The sequence below is a fragment of the Callithrix jacchus genome, chromosome 2 (assembly GCF_049354715.1).
Source record: "Callithrix jacchus isolate 240 chromosome 2, calJac240_pri, whole genome shotgun sequence".
In the NCBI taxonomy this organism is placed as follows: Eukaryota; Metazoa; Chordata; class Mammalia; order Primates; family Cebidae; genus Callithrix; species Callithrix jacchus.
Window position 1 is genome coordinate 57,145,127 of NC_133503.1, and position 18,675 is coordinate 57,163,801.

The window sequence follows — 18,675 nt, forward strand, 5'->3', positions numbered from 1 at the left end:
ACAGCAGACCGGGCTGGGTGGGGCACCGGGGCCTGGAGCACTGCAGGCCCCACTGCTGCCTTGCCTCAGCCCACATGCTGCCGTCACAGGGCCTAGGTCAGGCACAGGGCTGTTGCCTCACCCTGGGGGGGTCTCTGCCACAGGCTTCTAGGGTCTCTGAGAGGAGCCTGCCCAGCGTCCAGGCCCACAGAATCCAGCCCAGAGGAAGCCCGGGCTCCTGGCTCATTTGAGAGGAGGCCACGTGAGAGCAACTGACAAGATAGTGATGACATCTCCAAGGCGGAAAACCCATCTTTTATTTATTTAATCCAAACCATTGTGTGAATTATTCATTCACCTTTATGTAAGCGACTGAACTACAGGGATAAAGGGGAGTCAGAACGCTGGCTTGATCTGCCCCAAGCTGAATCGACCATCGAGGCAGGCTTTCCTAGAGGATGGACCCTTCCCTACCTGGACAGGAGACCAGGGTCAGGGCCCCTTCCCCTCCAAGGGTCTGTGTGGCATGGAGGTAGTCACTTCCCCTCCAGGGCCCTGGGTTTTGGCTGTCAACAGGCAAGAGAGTGGCCCCTAGGAGAGAGAGCAGTGGGCCCCGTTTCTCCCAACTGTGTGGGTGGTGGTTTTGACCCTGAGAGAGGGGCCCACACAATGCCTTCCTCGCCCTGGGACCTCACGCCAACCCACCATGGGTGGGCCATACAGCCTGGAGCCCCGACTGCTTCCTGTGGTCTGTGAGCAGCACAGAGGCAGCTTTGAGGTCTATGAGAAAACAGGGCTGTTTCCTCCTTCAGAGTCAGGCTGCATTTATTACCAAAATCTAATTCTTCCCCTTTGGACGTCTGAGATGTATTGAAGGCAGCACAGGCCCTGTTAGGGATAAACTATGGCCTCTGAAGTATGGTCTCCGCATTCTTCCTTCTGCGTGTGGGATCCCTGCTACCGATGGCCCTGTCTTCCAGAGGATCAGCCCAGGGATGCAGGGAAGAATATTGGGGTCATTGCTGCCAATTAACCTTCAGATTTCATTGCCTGATTGCTCGATTCATCAAGGGCCCTGGGCCCCGGGCCCTAGGCCTTTGGCCTTGTCCTGCTGGAGGAGCTCAGCTGTGGAATAACAATGTCCCATAGGGCTATCTTTGCTGGCAGTGGAGGGAGGAGGCCAGGTCTGGGCGAGAGCCAAACCTAGTGCGGATGCTGCAGTCCTGCAGGTGGACCGGTGCCAGGGCTCCCCTGCTGACACACCCCCAGTGGTACAGACCCCATCTCCTCCCAGCCTCTGACATCCCGATGCCATGAACATGGGCCCTGCACTGCTGCTCCTTCCAGAACCCATGGCAGGCAGCGCCCTTGCTCTTGCAGCCCAGCAGTGAATCTCTGTGAGCCTCCGTGTCCTTGTGTGTGGATTGGGGATCAGATCATGTTCGTAGCTGTCACAGCCAGGCAATGAGTGAGCTTACACATGGAACATGCTGCTTGACTGAGCCCATGCCGTCAGGGGCGCCCAGCAGCTCTGAGCTCTCAGTGGTGGGCTCTGGCACACGATCTGGCCAACGCCTTTGATGTCCGTCTGGTAGACAGGTCCTGGGAGATGGGGTGAAGGGATAGGTTTGGGGTTACAGGTTGGGGAGGCTGAGCCAAGCTGGAACCATGGCCTCTCCCACATTCTCCGTCTTCCTTTGCAGGTTTGAGGGCTTTTTGTTTGCACTTGGTTCCTGTCCCTGCTTACCTCCTCCAGGAAACAACCCTGACCGCATCCATCTGCCTTAAACCGGCCTGTAAGCGTCTCTTCGGACCACTGTGCACGAACTCCCAGGCAGCCCCTCTCTCACTCACTGTGACCTGGCTAGCAGGCACTCACACTTGAATCCCTCACCCTCCTCTGGGAGACCCCACACCCATCATGGGGCCTTCAGACTCATCTCTAACTCAGAACCAGCCTTCCCCGGGTGCTGCATGGGCTTGGAACCCTTGGTTTCTCCCCAGCCATGTGGCCATGGTTGACTTGAATGTCCCCTTTTTCAGCCCAGCCAGGGAGCTGACCGTCCCATGCCTGGATGTGGGCACTTGCATAAGTTCTGTGATTTGGTCCCTTGTCCTACTGGAGGGAGGCTGACGGCTGGCCCAGCTCCCCTGGCCTGCAGGACAGGGTCCAGTGTCTCCCTTCCCCGCCTAGAGCGGTCCCAAGCCCCTGCAGGGCTCCCCATAGCCAGCTCCAGACAGCACTGCTGGGAAGCACCCGGCCTAGGGGACAGTTCTGTGTTCTTCTAAGTGGAGCCAGTCCTGATAATTAACGGGGGGATAAATCGAGGCTTAATTACTTGGAAGGCCTCTCGGGTGAGAGATTAATGATCATTGCTGTTATCCTCCTGATGGCTCTGCACAGCATTTCCTCCCCAAGCAGCTGTAAATCCTGGTGGGCGGGGTGCAGGGTGTGCCCTGAATGGTCACTTAAAGCCGCATGGGGGGCAGTGGGCCTGGGTGGGGCCAGCTGTCCTCTCACAAGTATCATCTCACAAGTGGTCTGATAAACAAGAGGTTTTTCAGACCAAGATCCAGGAGTTTCGCAAGAGGTAGCTGGCAGGTCAAAGCCCTGGGGCAATAGGATACAGAAGGTCCAGCTGACTTCCCACCTGCCTCCCTGTTTCTGAGTGCTGGCTCTGTGGGGCAGGCCTCCGACCCTAGAAAGGACCCAGACAGCAGCCTGAGAATGGATGGTCAGGATCACTGGGCAGCTTGGTGGCCCAGATCTTCACTTCAGGACCCATGTCCTCAGCACCACCTCCTCTCAGGGTTCTTGCCTAAATCGCTGGAGCATTGGGGCAGGGGTGCCCCCGAGGCATGCCTGATCCTGTGGCTTCCTGGCAGGGTGACTCCAGGCATTGTCATGCCAGCCAAGGGCTGGTCCCTGTGGAAGGGCTCAGGCTGCTTCTGGAGTCTGGCCCTCAGTTACTGTTCTTAATGCGGTAACTTCGTTAAGAGTGTCAGTCTGTGTCAGCTCACCCCTCACTTTGGTTTCCTCAGCCTCCAGATGGAGGCTGGCCGGTGCGACGCACAGGCTGCCTGCATCCCTGGGCAGCCTCCACTCCTGCCTGCACTCGGCCTCCTCCTGGGTCCCCACCCCTCTGGCCTGGTGCCACACTCACCATCTCCTTCCCTCCCTACCACAGAGCTGAGGAAGCAGGTGGAGAGTGCCGAGCTGAAGAACCAGCGGCTCAAGGAGGTTTTTCAGACCAAGATCCAGGAGTTTCGCAAGGCCTGCTACACGCTCACTGGCTACCAGATCGACATCACCACAGAGAACCAGTATCGGCTGACCTCGCTGTATGCCGAGCACCAGGGTGACTGCCTCATCTTCAAGGTGGGTCCCGCTCTCGCTGGCTCTCTGGCTCTCTGGCTCTCCTGTCTCCTCTGATGGGGAGATCTGATTGTAGCCCTCGGCAAAGGAGCAGCCTCGTGTCTGAAGGCAATGGTGTGGTGGGCCGGGTGGAAGGGAGATGCGTTGGCCTGTCCTCGTCACGCCTGAGGCTTCTTAGCCTTGGACTAACGCCACGTAGCTTTGCAGCCTTGGACCCCCTGGGCGAGGAAGGCCCTGAGCCGCTCCCCTGACTTTCTTGGCCTCTGTCTGTCCTGACTTGGGCTTCATTCCCTGAGGGTTGGGGCCCCAGGCGTGTGTCGGTGTGTCCAGAGGCAGCAGCGCCTGGGGAAGACTGAAATCCATGTGGGGCCGGGCAGGGGGCACCTTTCAAGCCGCCAGGCCAGAGACCAGCGCAAGGTGAGACAGACTAGAAGAGGAAGGGAGAGCCAACCGCGTCTCCACACTTGCGTCCTGCAAGCCAGCGGGTGCTCTTCTGGTTTGCTGGTGAAGCTGGGCTAGGTCCATGGTTGTACGCATGAAGAGTCTCGGGTGGGCAGGGTCCAGTAGCAGAAATTGGGGTGTTCCGTGTTGACCATCAGGGTGGAGGTGGCCCCATATGGACCTTCAGCACCAGGAAATCCAGGGCGACAAAGGCTTCTTATCACCACCCTAGTGAGCTAACCTCCCATTTGTGAAGATTGTGCCATTGGCCTTGTGTGGCATCTTGGCCCTAGCGTGGCCTCAAGGCTGCTTCAGGAAGGGTGGAGTGGGCGGTGGCTGTCAGATATGGGGACAGGCTGAGAGACCAGCCCTACCTGAGACTGCTGCAGTTTGTCTGGAATGGGTGGCTAACCCGCCCACAGTCTACAGCCTCTGCGTGTCTTTCTAGAAACAGAGACCCAACTTTGATTTGTATAAAAGCTGTACCCAGGCCGGGCGCGGTGGCTCACGCCTGTAATCCCAGCACTTTGGGAGGCCGAGGCGGGTGGATCACGAGGTCAATAGATCGAGGCCATCCTGGTCAACGTGGTGAAACCCCGTCTCTACTAAAAAATACAAAAAATTAGCTGGGCATGGTGGCGCGTGCCTGTAATCCCAGCTACTCAGGAGGCTGAGGCAGGAGAATTGCCTGAACCCAGGAGGTGGAGTTTGCAGTGAGCCGAGATTGCGCCATTGCACTCCAGCCTGGGTACCAAGAGCGAAACTCCGTCTCAAAAAAAAAAAAAAAAAAAAAAAAAAAGCTGTACCCAGTGCAGCCTACATGTATCCATCAGTCTCTCACAGCAGCGAGCCACTGCCCATCGGAGTCATCCTTAGCCCGACTCTTCCTCTTTCTGCAAATTCTCCTGTCTCCCTTGCCAGTGCTGCATGGGGTGCAGTGCTGGCTCCTCTGCATTCCTTCTGGATTTCCTGCTCCTCAGATCATGTTCATCCATGTCTATACTCGTGAAACTCTCAAACCTTTGAATAATACAAACACACAAGTCTTTAAGCTATCAGAAATGTACTTCGTCGCTTTTGCATAATTCTGTAAACTTTTAATAATTCACAGAGAGGTATTTAATACATTATAGAAATTCCATGGGTTTTGAAGATGATTAGGTATTAATAAAGGTGTATCATGAACAGTCACCTCTTAACACATCACTTGTTACATCAACATTTACAAATTAAGAGGCAGCATTTTCACCAGATCCTTACACGTGCTGTAGTTGAAGCCATGGTCTTACAAAGACTAACTACAAGACTAACTCCAGCGGAGCCTTGGGGCATCTTCCACAGGGTTTTGTATTTAGATTGTCAGAAATCCAAGAGAGAAGCAAGTCACCTACCTTCGAGAGGCAGCCGCAGTCGTGCTCTACTCTATTTCCTTTCGGTGTTTTTTTTGTTTTGTTTTTAATTTCAATTTTATAATGTTTTTTTTTTATTATGCATTTTAGGTTTTGGGGTACATGTGAAGAACATGCAAGATAGTTTCATAGGTACACACGTGGCAGTGTGATTTGCTGCCTTCTTCGGTGTTTTATACATAGGCACGTTCATTTACATCTGGTAACTTGGAATCCTGCGATTCCATTGTGTGTGTTCCTGTGTTACTTTTTAAAAACACCATCAGCAAGTAGTTTCTTGACCACTCGCATAGCCCCTCGTGGGCTTCTGGAACCCCTGTCTGGTATCCTCAGGTTTCCTGGACACTAGGTCCCTCCCCGTCATGCCCTCAAGTGTGAGCCCTGCCACTCTCCCTGCTCAAGCCAGCATCTCAGCTATCCTAGAACTTCAGCCCTCCGCCCACCTTGGCTTCCTCTCAGCCCCCAGACTCCTGAGGTCAGGGAAAGGCAGGGAGGGGGCCCCAGGAGGAGGAGGCAGGTGGGAAGAGAGCCCAGGAGGTGGCCAGCTCATAGTGTACAGGAGGCCTGTATGAATTTAGATTGTCAGAAATCCGAGAGAGAAGCAAGTCACCTACCTGCAAGAGGCCTGGGTCGCCCTGAGGAGCTGAGGTTCCTGCAGGGATCTGGCCTGGGCCCCACAGCTCTTGCCAGGCATCCTGCCTGCCTTCCTAGACCCTTGTGATCTGGAGCCTTGGTGTACTCCCCAGGCTGCCCCCTCACTGCCCATCCTCCAGCCCTTGCTGTCCCTTCTTTCTAATGGCAGGCCTGGCTTGGCCTGGCCTGACCTGACTCTAGACCATGACCTGTCCTGGCCCAAGGCCTGTGTGAATGTGTCTTTGCAGGCCCTGAGGGATGGGTGTGCTGGGTCAGAAGCCAGGGAGCTGAGGCAGCTGCCTCTGGAAGGACAGCTGGGCCACTGGCCCAGTGCTCCACCAGCAAGGCCTGGTGCCCACAGCAGCCTAACTCCCCACCCTCCCAGCTGCCCACCACACCTGCTCTGTGGGACTCAGGTGGACGGTGTCAGGGAACAAGGTTGCTTTTAGCTCAGCTACTTTCCCACTGTGTAACATGCGCCGTGTTTTCATGATCAAAGCTCACAGGATCAGGGAGATAAAGGATAGAGGGGCTTTACAAGTTGATGTTTGGAGGCAGGGCTGAGAGCTCCCTGGCGGACCCGACAAGGGGTGCTCTGGGCAACCAAGACAGGAGACTGACTCAAGGTGATCATGTGGGCTGGTGCCCAAGTGCAGCCATTGCCAGCGGAGTGCCAGCTGGGCCTCTGCCTTATCTGTAAAGCAGGCACAGTAATGTCTGACCCACAGGAGTAAGTGGGGTCATGCTCCCAGCACCTCATGGTTGCTGAGACCCCACCTTGGTCCATCAGCTTCATTTCTGAGCAGTGAAGCCCCTCAGGCAGATGCTGCCAACTTGTGCCTGCATTTGTCCGAGGGACCCCAACACCAAGGCCCAGCTGCTCTATCCTCTTTACCTGGGCCCAGCTTGCTTATAGACACCTTCTTCAGGAAGCCCTCCTGGGTTCCCCAGACGTGGGACCCTTTCTTCAGCTGACTCCCCTCCTAGGACACCTGCCACCTTGTGTTTTGCCTGTCAGGGGACTCTGCCAGAGGTTTTATTCCATTGGGCTAATTGTCCCTTGAGGGTCGCCAGAGAGCCTAAGCGTGCCCCTCCCCACTACTGGGCTCCTTGTTCTTAAAGATGCTTCCTGCTCCATTTCTCTCCCTGGCTTCCTTTCATAGCCTCTTTTCCCCCCCGGCCTCACTGAACCCCCACCCTCTCCTCCTCCCGCTCCTCCTACTCCTGCCAGACTCTGTCCTGCCCAGCCGGTGTGCCCTGCTGCCAGCTGCACCCAACACCCCACATGTTCCCTCCCCTTTTTGGAGGGCTGGGGCCTCACCAACCTTCCTGTGCCCCATCCGGTTGACTTGGTGGGATCTCCTGTTGGAAGGATCTGGGCCTTTAGAGCATTTTCATGAGGGCCGACGCTGGGTCTCAGTCTCCTCACCTCCTTGGGTGCCAAGAGGACAGTCCTGGAGCTGCCAAGTCTGGCAGGAGCTCTGACCAGGAGACCAGCATCCATCCTGCCCCATCCATCTTTCATTCCTGTCTCCTTTGTACCCAGGACACCAAGCTTGGTGACAGGAGAAGCACTAGTGCCATTCACGGACACCCCACACCCTAGCTCAGGGCCTGGCTTATGGAGAGGGCGCTCCAGGGCTTTGCCAGACAGACAGAAAGACAGGTTTCAGGGGAGCAAAAAGGAAGAGATAAACAGTGAACAAACAGACAGCAGGCTGACCTGTAGTGCAAGGGCTCATGTTGGCACCTCTGCTTGCAGACGGTTACTGACTCCTCAGGGCCAGGTGGTGGTGGTCCTGGCCTCCATTGTCCAGAGGGGAGGTAAGAGACACTCTGGAGTCACCTTGTCCCTGGCAGCTCCTGACCCTTGTGTGTACCCTTGATCAGGCCACTGCACTCCTGTGAGACTCAGTTTCCCCATCTCTCATGAGGAGCGTGGTCTGGGTGTTCCCTGGGGGCCCTGACCCTGGCCTCCGGGCTTCAGAAGGGCTTCTCCAGGGAGCTGAGCATCACTGGGTGCTTCCAGAAGGATCTGCCATGAGCTCCCATGCTGAGGGACGGCCCTGGAGGGCAGAGGCTAGTGTAGGAGGTCAGGGAGAGCAGGGAGACAGGTTCCCTGCCCCATCCCACCCCATCTGGGTGCTGAGTTCCTGTGCTCCTGAAAGATCTTGCCAAACCCCAGCCTCCTGGCCACTTCATTCATTCTATCTGATTTTCCCCCAAATGGTTCTTCAGGCAGAAAGGGGGCTGCATACAGAGTTAGAAATAGCCAAGCTTGTTCCAGTCAAGCGGGTTCCACAGATGTGTGCTGAGATAATTGAGGGTTTGCCACACAGTCCCCTGCCACTCTGCCAAGGAGAACGGGGCTTCCCATCCCAGCCAGGACCAAGCCTCTTGTTCTCAAGTGGGTGGAGGGAGCTGCCTGCCTGGGCTGCTGTTTGGGGGAAAGGCAGGAACATCTCAGCTCCAGCTCTTCCTAACGGGAGCACACTGCCTCTGCTCCTCTCCATCCCGAGAGGAGACAGAGATCCCAGAGTCCTTAGAGCTTCCTGGGAAGGCCTTGGCCTGCCTGGGCCCGAAGGAAGGGAGGCACAGAGCTCCTGGTCTCTCCATCCTGGCTACACTCCTCCCAGTGGTTCTCAAAGAATTCTCCCCACCTCCCCTTTTCCCCTCTTCTCAAGACCAAGGGAAGGAAGCCTTCTGTTACAGGAGTGAGAAAATTGATGGTAAGAAGGAGAATTGGATGACCAGGTGGGGGCCACAGAGGAAATGCAGTTTGGGGCAAAACCATGAACTTCTGGTGTCTTTGAGACACACTGGTTCCGGCAGGCTCCTCCTTCCTTGCTGCCCAGGGCCCTCCCCGGCTCAGAGGTCCACAGGGTGGGCATCAGGGTCAGAGGAGTGGACAGCACAGATTTTGGAACCTCACAAACCCAGCATCACCACCGTGTGTGAAGCACAGCAGGCCTGTGGTGACATTGACTTCCCGGATTTGTTGTATGGATGAGGGGGAAAAGTATACACGTCCACCTTCCCCAATTCAAAAACCCGAAATCAGATATGTTCCAAAATCCACAGCTTTTTGAGTGTGGATCTGTCACTCAAAGGAAATGCTTAATGGAGCATTTCTAGTACTGGATTTTCAGATTAGGGATGAATATTTGCATGACGTGCTTACTCACCCAGCAGGCACATAATACAGATACTCTTTTTTTTTTTTTCTTTTTTTAAAGAAAGAAAGAAAAGAAAGAAAAAGAAAAGAATGAAAGAGAGAAAGGAAGAGAAAGAGGGAGAGAGAATGGAAATCTTGCTCTATTGCCCAGGCTAGGTAGTCTAAAAATAGGTATTAAAAACCTCTTTTATGCCGATAATTGTGCTTAACAATGGAGACAGGAAGCAATAAGGGAGAAAAATAACAAGCAGCCAACCAATATTTCATTTAAACCTGTGAAATGCTATGTGATTGCTGAGGAGTGATTTACTTCCAATTATGTGGTCACTTTTAGAATAGGTATGATGTGATTCTGAGAAGAATGTATGTTTTGTGGATTTGGGGTGGAGAGTTCTGTAGATGTTTATTAAGTTTACTTGTTCCAGATCTGAGTTCAAGTCCTGGATATTCTTGTTAATTTTCTATCTCGTTGATCTGTCTAATATTGACGATGTGGAGTTAAAGTCTCCCACTATTATTGTGTGGGAGTCTAAGTCTCTTTGTAAGTCATTAAGAACTTGCCTTATGTATCTGGGTGCTCCTGTATTGGGTACGTATATATTTAGGATCATTAGCTCTTCTTGTTGCATTGATCCTTTTACCATTATGTAATGTCCTTCTTTGTCTCTTTTGGTCTTTGTTGCTTTAAAGTCTGTTTTATCAGAGATGAGAATTGCAACTCCTGTTTTTTGTTTTTTTTTCCTCCATTTGCTTGGTAAATCTTCCTCCTTCACTTTGTTTTGAGTCTTTATGTATCCTTACATGTGAGATGGGTCTGGATGCAGCATACTGATGGGTTTTGGCTTTTTATCCAATTTGCCAGTCTATGTCTTTTGATTGGGGCATTTAGTCCATTTAAATTCAGGATTAATATTGATATATGTGAATTTAATACTGCCATTTAATGCTAGCTGGCTGTTTTGCCCATTAATTGATATAGATTCTTCATTGTAGTGATGCTGTTTACGTTTTGGTATGTTTTTGGAATGGCTGATACTGGTTGTTCCTTTCTATGTATAGTGCCTCTTGTAAAGCAGGCCTGGTGGTGATGAAATCTGAGTACTTGCTTGTTCACAAAGGATTTTATTTTTCCTTCACTTATGAAACTTAGTTTGGCTGGATATGAAATTCTGGATTGAAAATTCTTTTCTTTAAGGATGTTGAATATTGGCCCCCACTCTCTTCTGGCTTGTAGGGTTTCAGCTCAGAGATCTGCTGTGAGTCTGTTAGGCTTCCTTTCGTGGGTAACTGGACCTTTCTCTTTGGCTGCCCTTAGTATTTTCTCCTGCATTTCAACCCTGGTGAATCTAACGATTATGTGCCTTGGGGTTGCTCTTCTCGAGGAATATCTTTGTGGTGGTCTCTGTATTACCTGGAGTTGAATATTGTCCTGCCTTGCTAGGTTGGGAAAGTTTTCCTGGATAATATCCTGAAGAATATTTTCCAGCTTGGATTCATTCTCTTCGTCACATTCAGGTACACCTGTCAAACGTAGATTAGGTCTTTTCACATAGTTTCATATTTCTTGGAGACTTTGCTCATTACTTTTTACCCTTTTTTCTCTAATCTTGTCTTCTCGTTTTATTTCATTGAGTTGGTCTTCAATCTCTGATATTCTTTCTTCTGCTTAATCAATTCAACTGTTAAAACATGTGCATACTTCGTGAAGTTCTTATATTGTGTTTTTCAGCTCCATTAATTCGCTTATATTCCTCTAAATTGTCTATTCTCGTTAGCATTTCATCAAACCTTTTTTCAAGGTTCTTAGTTTCTTTACATTGGGTTAGAACATATTCTTTTAGCTCACAGAAGTTTCTTATTATCTACCTTCTGAAGCCTGATTCTGTGAATTCATCATACTCATTCTCCATCAGGCCTTGTTCCCTTGCTGATGAGGAGCTGCGATCCCCTGTAGGAGAAGAGGCATTCTGATTTCGGGTGTTTTCAGCCTTTTTGTGCTGGTTTCTTCCCATCTTTGCAGATTTATCCATCTGTCGTCTTTGTAATTGCTGACTTTCAGATTGGGTCTCTGAGTGGACATCCAGCTTGTTGGTGATGAAGTTTTTTCTGTTTCTTAGTTTTCCTTCGGTGGACACCCCTCCCCCACAGAGCTGGACCTTCCCAAGTTCAGCTGTGCTTGCTGTGAAACTCTCAATCCTCAGCGTTTCCAATTGCTGTTTTTTTGTGTGTGGGGGTGGGACCAGCTGATCCTGATCACGTGGCTCCCTGTCTCAGAGCCTTTTTGTTGTTGTTGTTGTTGTTGTTGAACAGTCGATTCTCTCCCAGGTGTTCCAGTCAACTGTTGAAAGGGCACCGGAATCTGTGTAATTTCCCTTGTGGCGACCCACTGCACCGGCTGAAACAGTGGTGTTGAGATTCATGGCTTTTTTGACCAGGAATCTCCTGATCTGGCTCCCTGTTTCAGTCCCCTTTTCAATCAGCTGAATGGGCGACAATACAGATATTCTAACAACCAGAAAAACCGGAAATCCCAAACACTTGGTCCTAAGCATTTCCGTTAGGGGATACTCAGCACTCATCTATGTGTATGTATGTGACTCTAGTACAGTCACACTTCACTGGACAACAGGGATACATTCTGAGGAACATGTGGTCTTTGCGGGAACATCCTAGAGTGACTTACACAAGCCTGAGCCACATGGCCTTTCGCATCGCTGGGCCATGCAGCCTCTTGCACCCTGGGATATGTTGGCTAGCCTGTTGCCATTAAGCTGCAAAAGCATGCAGTACGCGACTGTGCTGAATGCAGTAGGCCGCTGTGGCACAGTGCTGAGCATCTGCATGTCTGCATGTGTCTAAATATGGACAAGGGGCAGTAAACATGATGTGTGAAGGGTGGAAAGTGGTGCACCTGCACAGGGTTCTTTCCATGAACAGAGCTTGCAGGGCCCGTGGGAGCTCTGGGTGAGCCGATGAATGATGGTGAGTGAGCCTGAAGGCCTAGGACATTACTGTGTATAATTGGAGACTTCATAAACACGGTACCCTTTAGGTGACACTCAATTTATTCAAAACGTTTTTCTTTCTTCAATAATAAATTAATGGCTGAGCACAATTAATGGATTACAGGCCCATTTCTGTAATCCTAGCATTTTGGGAGGCTGAAGTGGGGGGAATCAGTTGAGACCAGGAGTTCAAGACCAGCCTTGACAACATAGCAAGACCCTGTTTCTACAGAAAAATTTAAAATTAACCGGGCATGGTGGCGCCTCCGTGTAGTCCCAGCTACTCCAGAGGCGTAAGCAGGAGAATTGCTTGAGCCCAGGAGTTGGAGGCTGTGGTAAACTCTGATCATGCCACCACACTCCAGCCTGGGTGACAGAGTGAGACCCCATCTCCAATAATAATAAAGTTTACTGTAACTTTTTGATGTTATAAACTTTTTAATTTTTTAAATGTTTTTGTATAACACTTAGCTTAAAGCACAGGCATGCTGTATAGCTATAGGAAAATGTTTTTGTACAGCAGCCTTCCTGGGAAGCAGAAACGGCCCCATGCCCCTCGTCCTTGTGCCAGTACAGGGTGGCATTGCTGTGTACCCTTCTTTCCCCTTCCTCATCCTCACCATGCCTGCTGGACCTCAGCTGGGTAGGTTAAGAGGCTGGGGATAGGCGGGGGGTGCACAGAGCCTGCTGCTGGCATCTCTCTGATCCTGCCAGGGTCCCACATTCTCACTGTTACATAGACTGCGGAACTCCCAGACAAGAAGACTGTGCCCCAGGAGAAATGGGAACATGGGCATCAGGCAGGATGCACATTCCTCTGTGGCCATAGATTGGCCTGGGGAAATGACTTCTGGCCTCAGCTCCCCAAGTACAAAGTGGGACCCGGGAGCCCACTTCTCAGGTGCTGAGCAATGACTAGCTGATAAAACAGCACAGGAAGCCTCAGTTTCCAGGCTCCCTCCCTTCCTCATTGTCTCCCTCCTCCTCCCATGCCCCCTGTGCACCTGCAGCAACCAGCACAGCACCAGGCCTCTGTGGAAACTGGCAGGATGGCTTCTGTTTTTACCCATTATGTTGCTATAAAGGAATATCTGAGGCTGGGTGATTTCTAGAGAAAAGGCAATTCCACGATTCCAGTGGATGCAAAGTTCAAAAGTGGGCATGTGCGCCTCTGGAAAGGGCCTCAGGTTGCGTCCACTCGTGGCAGAAGAGGAAGGGGAACCACCCATGTGGGCAGATATCACATGGCAAGAGGCCAAGGGGATGAGGTGCCAGGCTCCTTTTGGCAAGCATCTCTCATGGGAACAAAGAGGGAAACCTTGCAAGTTCCCTCAAAGGCAGCACCCGGCTGTTGTTGAGGCTATGACCCCGTGACCCAGACACCTTCCTGTAGATCGCATCTCCAACATTGGGGATCTTTTTTCAACATGAGACTTGACAGGGAGAAACCAACAATAGCCATACCAGAGCACATGGTCCTAAGATGAGACCCTCCCAGGGATCCGAGCCCACCACACCCACACCAGACAGAGCACGTGGTCCAAGGGCGAGACCCTCCCAGGGATCCAAGCCCACCACACCCACTCCACAGAGCACGTGGTCCAGGAGTGATACCCTCCTGGGGATATGAGCTCACCATATCCACACCAGACAGAGCACATGGTCCAGGGGTGAGACCCTCCCAGGGATCTGAGCCCACCACACCCACTCCAGACAGAGCATGTGGTCCAGGATTGAGACCCTCCCAGGGATCCGAGCCCGCCACACCCACACCAGACAGAGCACAAGGTCCAAGGGTGAGACTCCTGGGATAGGAACCCACCATACCCACACCCACACCAGAGCATGTGGTCCAGGGGTGAGACCTGCCAGGGATACGGGCCCATGCCAGGAGACAATTCCCCATTCCTGCCATAGAAAGGGTGCAGGAAGGCCTAGGTCCTGTGTGTCTTGAGAATTGAGGCAGCTCCACTTCCCAGCTGCCTTTGCAGCCCTGAGGGGTAGGTGGCCTTCAGGACACCACCAGCCTGGGGGCCACAGCCCAGCTGTTGCTATGGCCCCTGACGAACTGTGGCGGTAGCAGGCCCCCCAGCTCTGGGTTCTGGAGTGTCATGGGTGGCTGGGCCTCTGCCTGGGTGGGGAGAGGGGAAGTAATTAGCTGGACCTGGAGCCACCATGCTGGCTCAGAAAGTGAGGAAGGGCCAAGCCCCAAACATGGCCGGCTCAGCCGACAGCAGGAAGTGTCCTACTGGCACCCAGAGCCTGCAGAGGGCATGCGGCCCAGGCCCTGCGTGAGTCAGGCCAGGGAGAAGATGTAGCTCCAGGCCCTGGCTGGGTGAGTCTTCAGAGGCCACGTGGCTGAACCTATTACCTCTGTGAAGCGTCTCCTTGCATTGCGGGGAACATAGGAGATGGTGCAGGGGCAGCTCCAATTGGAGAGAGCATTTTCGGAACCACTTGTCCAGGCTTGGCCCAACAAGGCTCGGCACGTGTGGCCAGGCTGCTGTGGAGTCCCTGGGCCAGGCCTGGCCTGGCTTGGGGTCTGGAGTCAGTGGGATCCTCCTAAAGCACCCTAGTAGTAAGGAAGGCCAGGAAGATGGCAAGAATGGCCATAAGGATGCCACCTTTTCTGGGCACACCAGCCATGCCATCCCCCAGCCTCCCCAGCATCTGTGGCCTTGGGTGAGCGTTTGCTGAATGGAGGTGGTCTTTGGCGTTGCTGCTAGTCCATCCCCATACAGTAGTGGATGGGGCTAGACCCAGGCCAGAGCCACCTTGGTGTGGATGTCACCTGCCTCTGCTAACCCCAGGACCTGGACACATGACTTCACCTCCTCAAGCCTTGTTTTCCTTTATGTGGGTCTTGATCATTGCATCTGCCTGAGGGTCATGGTGATGTTGCCAGTATGTATGCAAGTGCCAGGCATTTTGGGGACCCCGTATGCCTGCCACATGGCCCTTAGTGGCTCCCGGTCACTGTCTGCCAACTTCAGGCAATGTCTTAACTACGAGGAGCTGCAGGTCAATGATCGCATCACAGAAGCTTTCGTGGCTCATCAGTGAGAACTGCAGGGAGGTTGCAGGAGGAATAGGTTGACCTCTCCTGTCCTAGGCCCCGCCCTCGCACTGGCCTCATGCACGCTCCCACACATGGATGCACACATGCACACACACACAGGCAGCCTCATACACACATGCATGCTCTCACACATGCACAAGCACAGGCAACCACATACATACACATATGCACACACATGCTCACGGTTGGCCTCTGTTTCTCCTAGGGCGTCCCACTTGCTTCCATAACCTGGATCCAGGGGCAAGGAGGGAAAGTGAGTCTGGCAGCCTGGGCCTGGCCAGCCCCCACAACCTGAGCCAGTGTTTCAAGGACTGTGAATGCCCCATGGTGTGCAAACCACCATATTAGAAAAGAGATATAAGGGGACTCCTTCCTGTTCTTCCCACCAGGCTGACCCAGGGTCCCACTGACCCCTGCTGCCCTAGCAGTGTGTCGAGACCAGAGCACCCACATGCCTGTTTGTACACGCCACTTGCACAATGTGGTGTGCAAGCCCCGGCCACGCTCTCATCACTGAGCCCTTGCCAGAGGTGTCAGCTCATGAATTGAGGACCTGCTGTCCAGCTGGGGCATGTTGTCACAGGATTCATCACTCCCATATGAAGTGTCTGCTTTGCTGCCTGTGGGTGTAGACGTGACCTTGGTAGCTGCCTTGTTCTTTTCTTCTGAAGCAGGCTTGTGAATAAGCGGCATATCTGCCAGCATGCTATCTCCCATGCACTGATCTCACACAGATCGGGACTCGAGACTCCAGGCTCTGAGAGGGGAGCTTACTCCTGGAGGACCAGCCTTAGGCAGTGACTACCCCCATGCCATTCCAAGCCGAGCTTGCCACCAGGTGCCCAGAAGTGAACCTGGCCCTCACAGTGCTCCTGGCCTGATGGGAAGGTAAACACGCCTGGAGTCTCTGGAGGTTGCTGGCATGAGGCTGCCCTGATCTGCAGACAAGGGCTGGTGAGGGCCCAGGTGGGGCAGTCTTTCGGTGGAGGCAGCCAGACCTCATGGAGGAGGAGGTCTGGGGACATAGAATGGGAAGCCAGACATGGAGCCCCCAGGTCTGGGCCCAGAGACACTGGGCGGGGGTCCCTACTGGGGTATCTGCCTGCTCTGCTCTGTCCTCCTTATTCTGCTAAGGAGCGGGCCCACCTGGTCCAGGTTCCAGGCTAGAGGGAGACAGACAGGACTAAAAGGGCTGAGACAGGGAGAGGCTCTGGGTGCTGGGCTCCAAGCCCTTGAGGATCTGCTTCTGCTACACAGAGCAGCAACTGGAGCCACATGGCCAGGTGAGTGGGACCTCAGGGTTGTCACGGCAACAGCTCTCAGCCAGAGGTGGATGGAATTTGGGGGTTGAAGGTCAGACATTCAGGAGCCCATTCACTGCAGGGCGGCTCAGGAAGCAGGCGCTGCAGTGTCCCACCCTGGAACAGCTCCACTTGTCACGCATTCACCTGGAATCTGCCCTCCTGAGTGCACCCATGTGGCCCCCAAATGCCCACAGCCTAGCCCCTCAGATTTTTCTCCCGTCTGAGCGTGCCAGCATCCTCCTGGTGTTCACTGCTGTGGGTTTGAGCTTCAAAGCCCTCGTTAAGCCCTTTCCATCTTTCTCCAGAGCAGATCTGCAACATAGGCTTTTGGGGGACACAGGACCTGAGAAAGGGACGCTGTGGTCCCCTCCCCTGATTCCTGGTGTGGGCAGAGGTCATGTGAGAGGCAGCCCCTGGCCTGATTCCTGGTGTGGGCAAAGGTCACATGAGAGGCAGCCCCTCCCCTGATTCCTGATGTGGGCAGAGGTCACGTGAGAGGCAGCCCCTCCTCTGATTCCTGGTGTGGGCAGAGGGCACGTGAGAGGCAGCCCCTCCCCCGATTCCCAGTGTGGCAAAGGGCATGTGAGAGGCATGTAGCTCTGCCTTGTAGAGCTCTGGGCAGGGAGTGGTTCCTGAGGCCAGTCCCTTGAAAGCAGGGTCCATGTGTGGGGGTGCCCATGCAGGGCCCTGGAACCATCTCTGAGGCTGGAGCAGCAGCAGTGTCTTCTGTCTTTCGTGTCCTGCTATGACTCTGATACCTGGTCTCTGCCCCTGTGCCTCCACCTTGGGTCTAGTGGTGATGACTGAGTACTTAGGTTGTTGGAGAAGTATGCTCACCATGCACACGTATGATTTTTGACCAACACAGGTAATTTCAGGCACAGCGATCCCCGATTCTAAAGCTGAGATCACCCTTGCCTGTTCCTGAGGGCGGGGTGAGGGATGCGCTCCACCATGCTGTGTCCCCAGAGCAACCACCCCACTCTGCAGAATGCCTGCTGCCCCCTCGCCCCTCAGCCTGCCCCACCTGTGTCTGAGGGCACAGTGCACTCCCTGCTGTGACTCAGGCTGGGCGCAGGGATCTGACCTGTGGAACAGCAGACAGGAGGCCTCGACTGGGGGCCCCAGGGCACAGATGTGGTCCACTCCACTCAGTTCTCCCACATCAGACCAGGGTCCTCTTCCACCTGCCCAGATGGCTGCCCTACTACCCCGCCCCTCTCGGGCTGTTTCACCAGGCCACTCTTGGTCATCTCTTAGGCCTGGTGACATTTTGGAATGGAAATGAAGTTCTGCATTGATGGGCTGAGAAGCAGGAAGATGAAATGGGAGTTTGGGCTGAGGGAAGGTCAGCAGGACAGCCTTAGGACCTCCATGCTGTGGGGGATCCTAGCCCCCTGAGCTGATGTAGCTCCTTGAGAGCACGGAGGCCTGGGACTCACCTAGAGGCACTGAGGCTGCGGGAGTCCAGGGCTCCCCTGAAGCTCCCTAAGTTAGAGGCAGGGGTGCTGGTGGGTACCTGGACATGTAGGTGGGTGGCCAGGGGTGCACTGCTGGGTGTCTGAGTGTGATGGTGGGTGGCTGGGGGTGCTGTTGGGTGTCCAGGTGTGAGGGTGGGTGGCCATATCTCTTCGGTCAGGGCAGCCACCAGCAGGACTTTGCCACCGAACGCTATGCATGCCTCAGCTGCCTCCCTCCTGGCCACTGGCCCTGCCCCAGGTGGAGACTGGCCCAGGGGCCAGGCCAACCCTAACTTTTAGTCTCAGCACTACCTCTTGTCAGCCACGTGCTCTCGAATGAGCTGCTCGCCCTGGCATGGCTGTGAGGATCAAGTGGTTGGATGCAGGGCAGTCCCTGGCTGGTGTTGCGCTGTGCAGCCTGAGGCGCATGATTCCTCCTCCAGGCTTCCTTCTGCTTCATGTGGTTTTCCCCACCCCCAGATATCCAGGAGGGACCCTGTATGTCAGGGCCTATGATGAGATTCAGCCACAGCTCAGCTCCTTCTACCTTCCCTGCCCCCTGGAGCTTCTTCTCAATTTTTCATAGAATCTTAGAGACTCCAAGGGTCCTCTGAGACTTCATCTGGTCTCTTTTTTTTTTTTTTTTTTGAGACAGTCTTGCTCTGTGTTGCCAGGCTGGAGTGCAGTGGCGTGATCTTGGCTCACTGCAACCTCCGCCTCCCGGGTTCAAGCGATTCTTGTGCCTCAGCCTCCCGAGTAGCTGTGATTACACCTGCCACCATGCCTGGCTAATTTTTTGTATTTTAGTAGAGAT

The 18,675-nt window shown here is 53.6% G+C and overlaps 1 protein-coding gene across 30 annotated transcripts in view; it reads left to right on the forward strand.

Moving 5' to 3' along the window:
- The window catches only part of MAD1L1 (mitotic arrest deficient 1 like 1), a 415,821-nt gene that overhangs the window by 334,290 nt on the left and 62,856 nt on the right, over positions 1-18,675 (forward strand). For all 30 annotated transcript variants that reach the window (XR_013531716.1, XR_013531730.1, XR_013531734.1 and 27 more), the window contains one exon: positions 3,168-3,358. Coding sequence is in view for 27 of the 30 variants with exons in the window: in XM_035289591.3 (XP_035145482.1) it covers positions 3,168-3,358 (191 nt within the window). In the remaining 3 variants the exon portion in view is untranslated. The remainder of the gene's footprint in view (positions 1-3,167; positions 3,359-18,675) is intronic.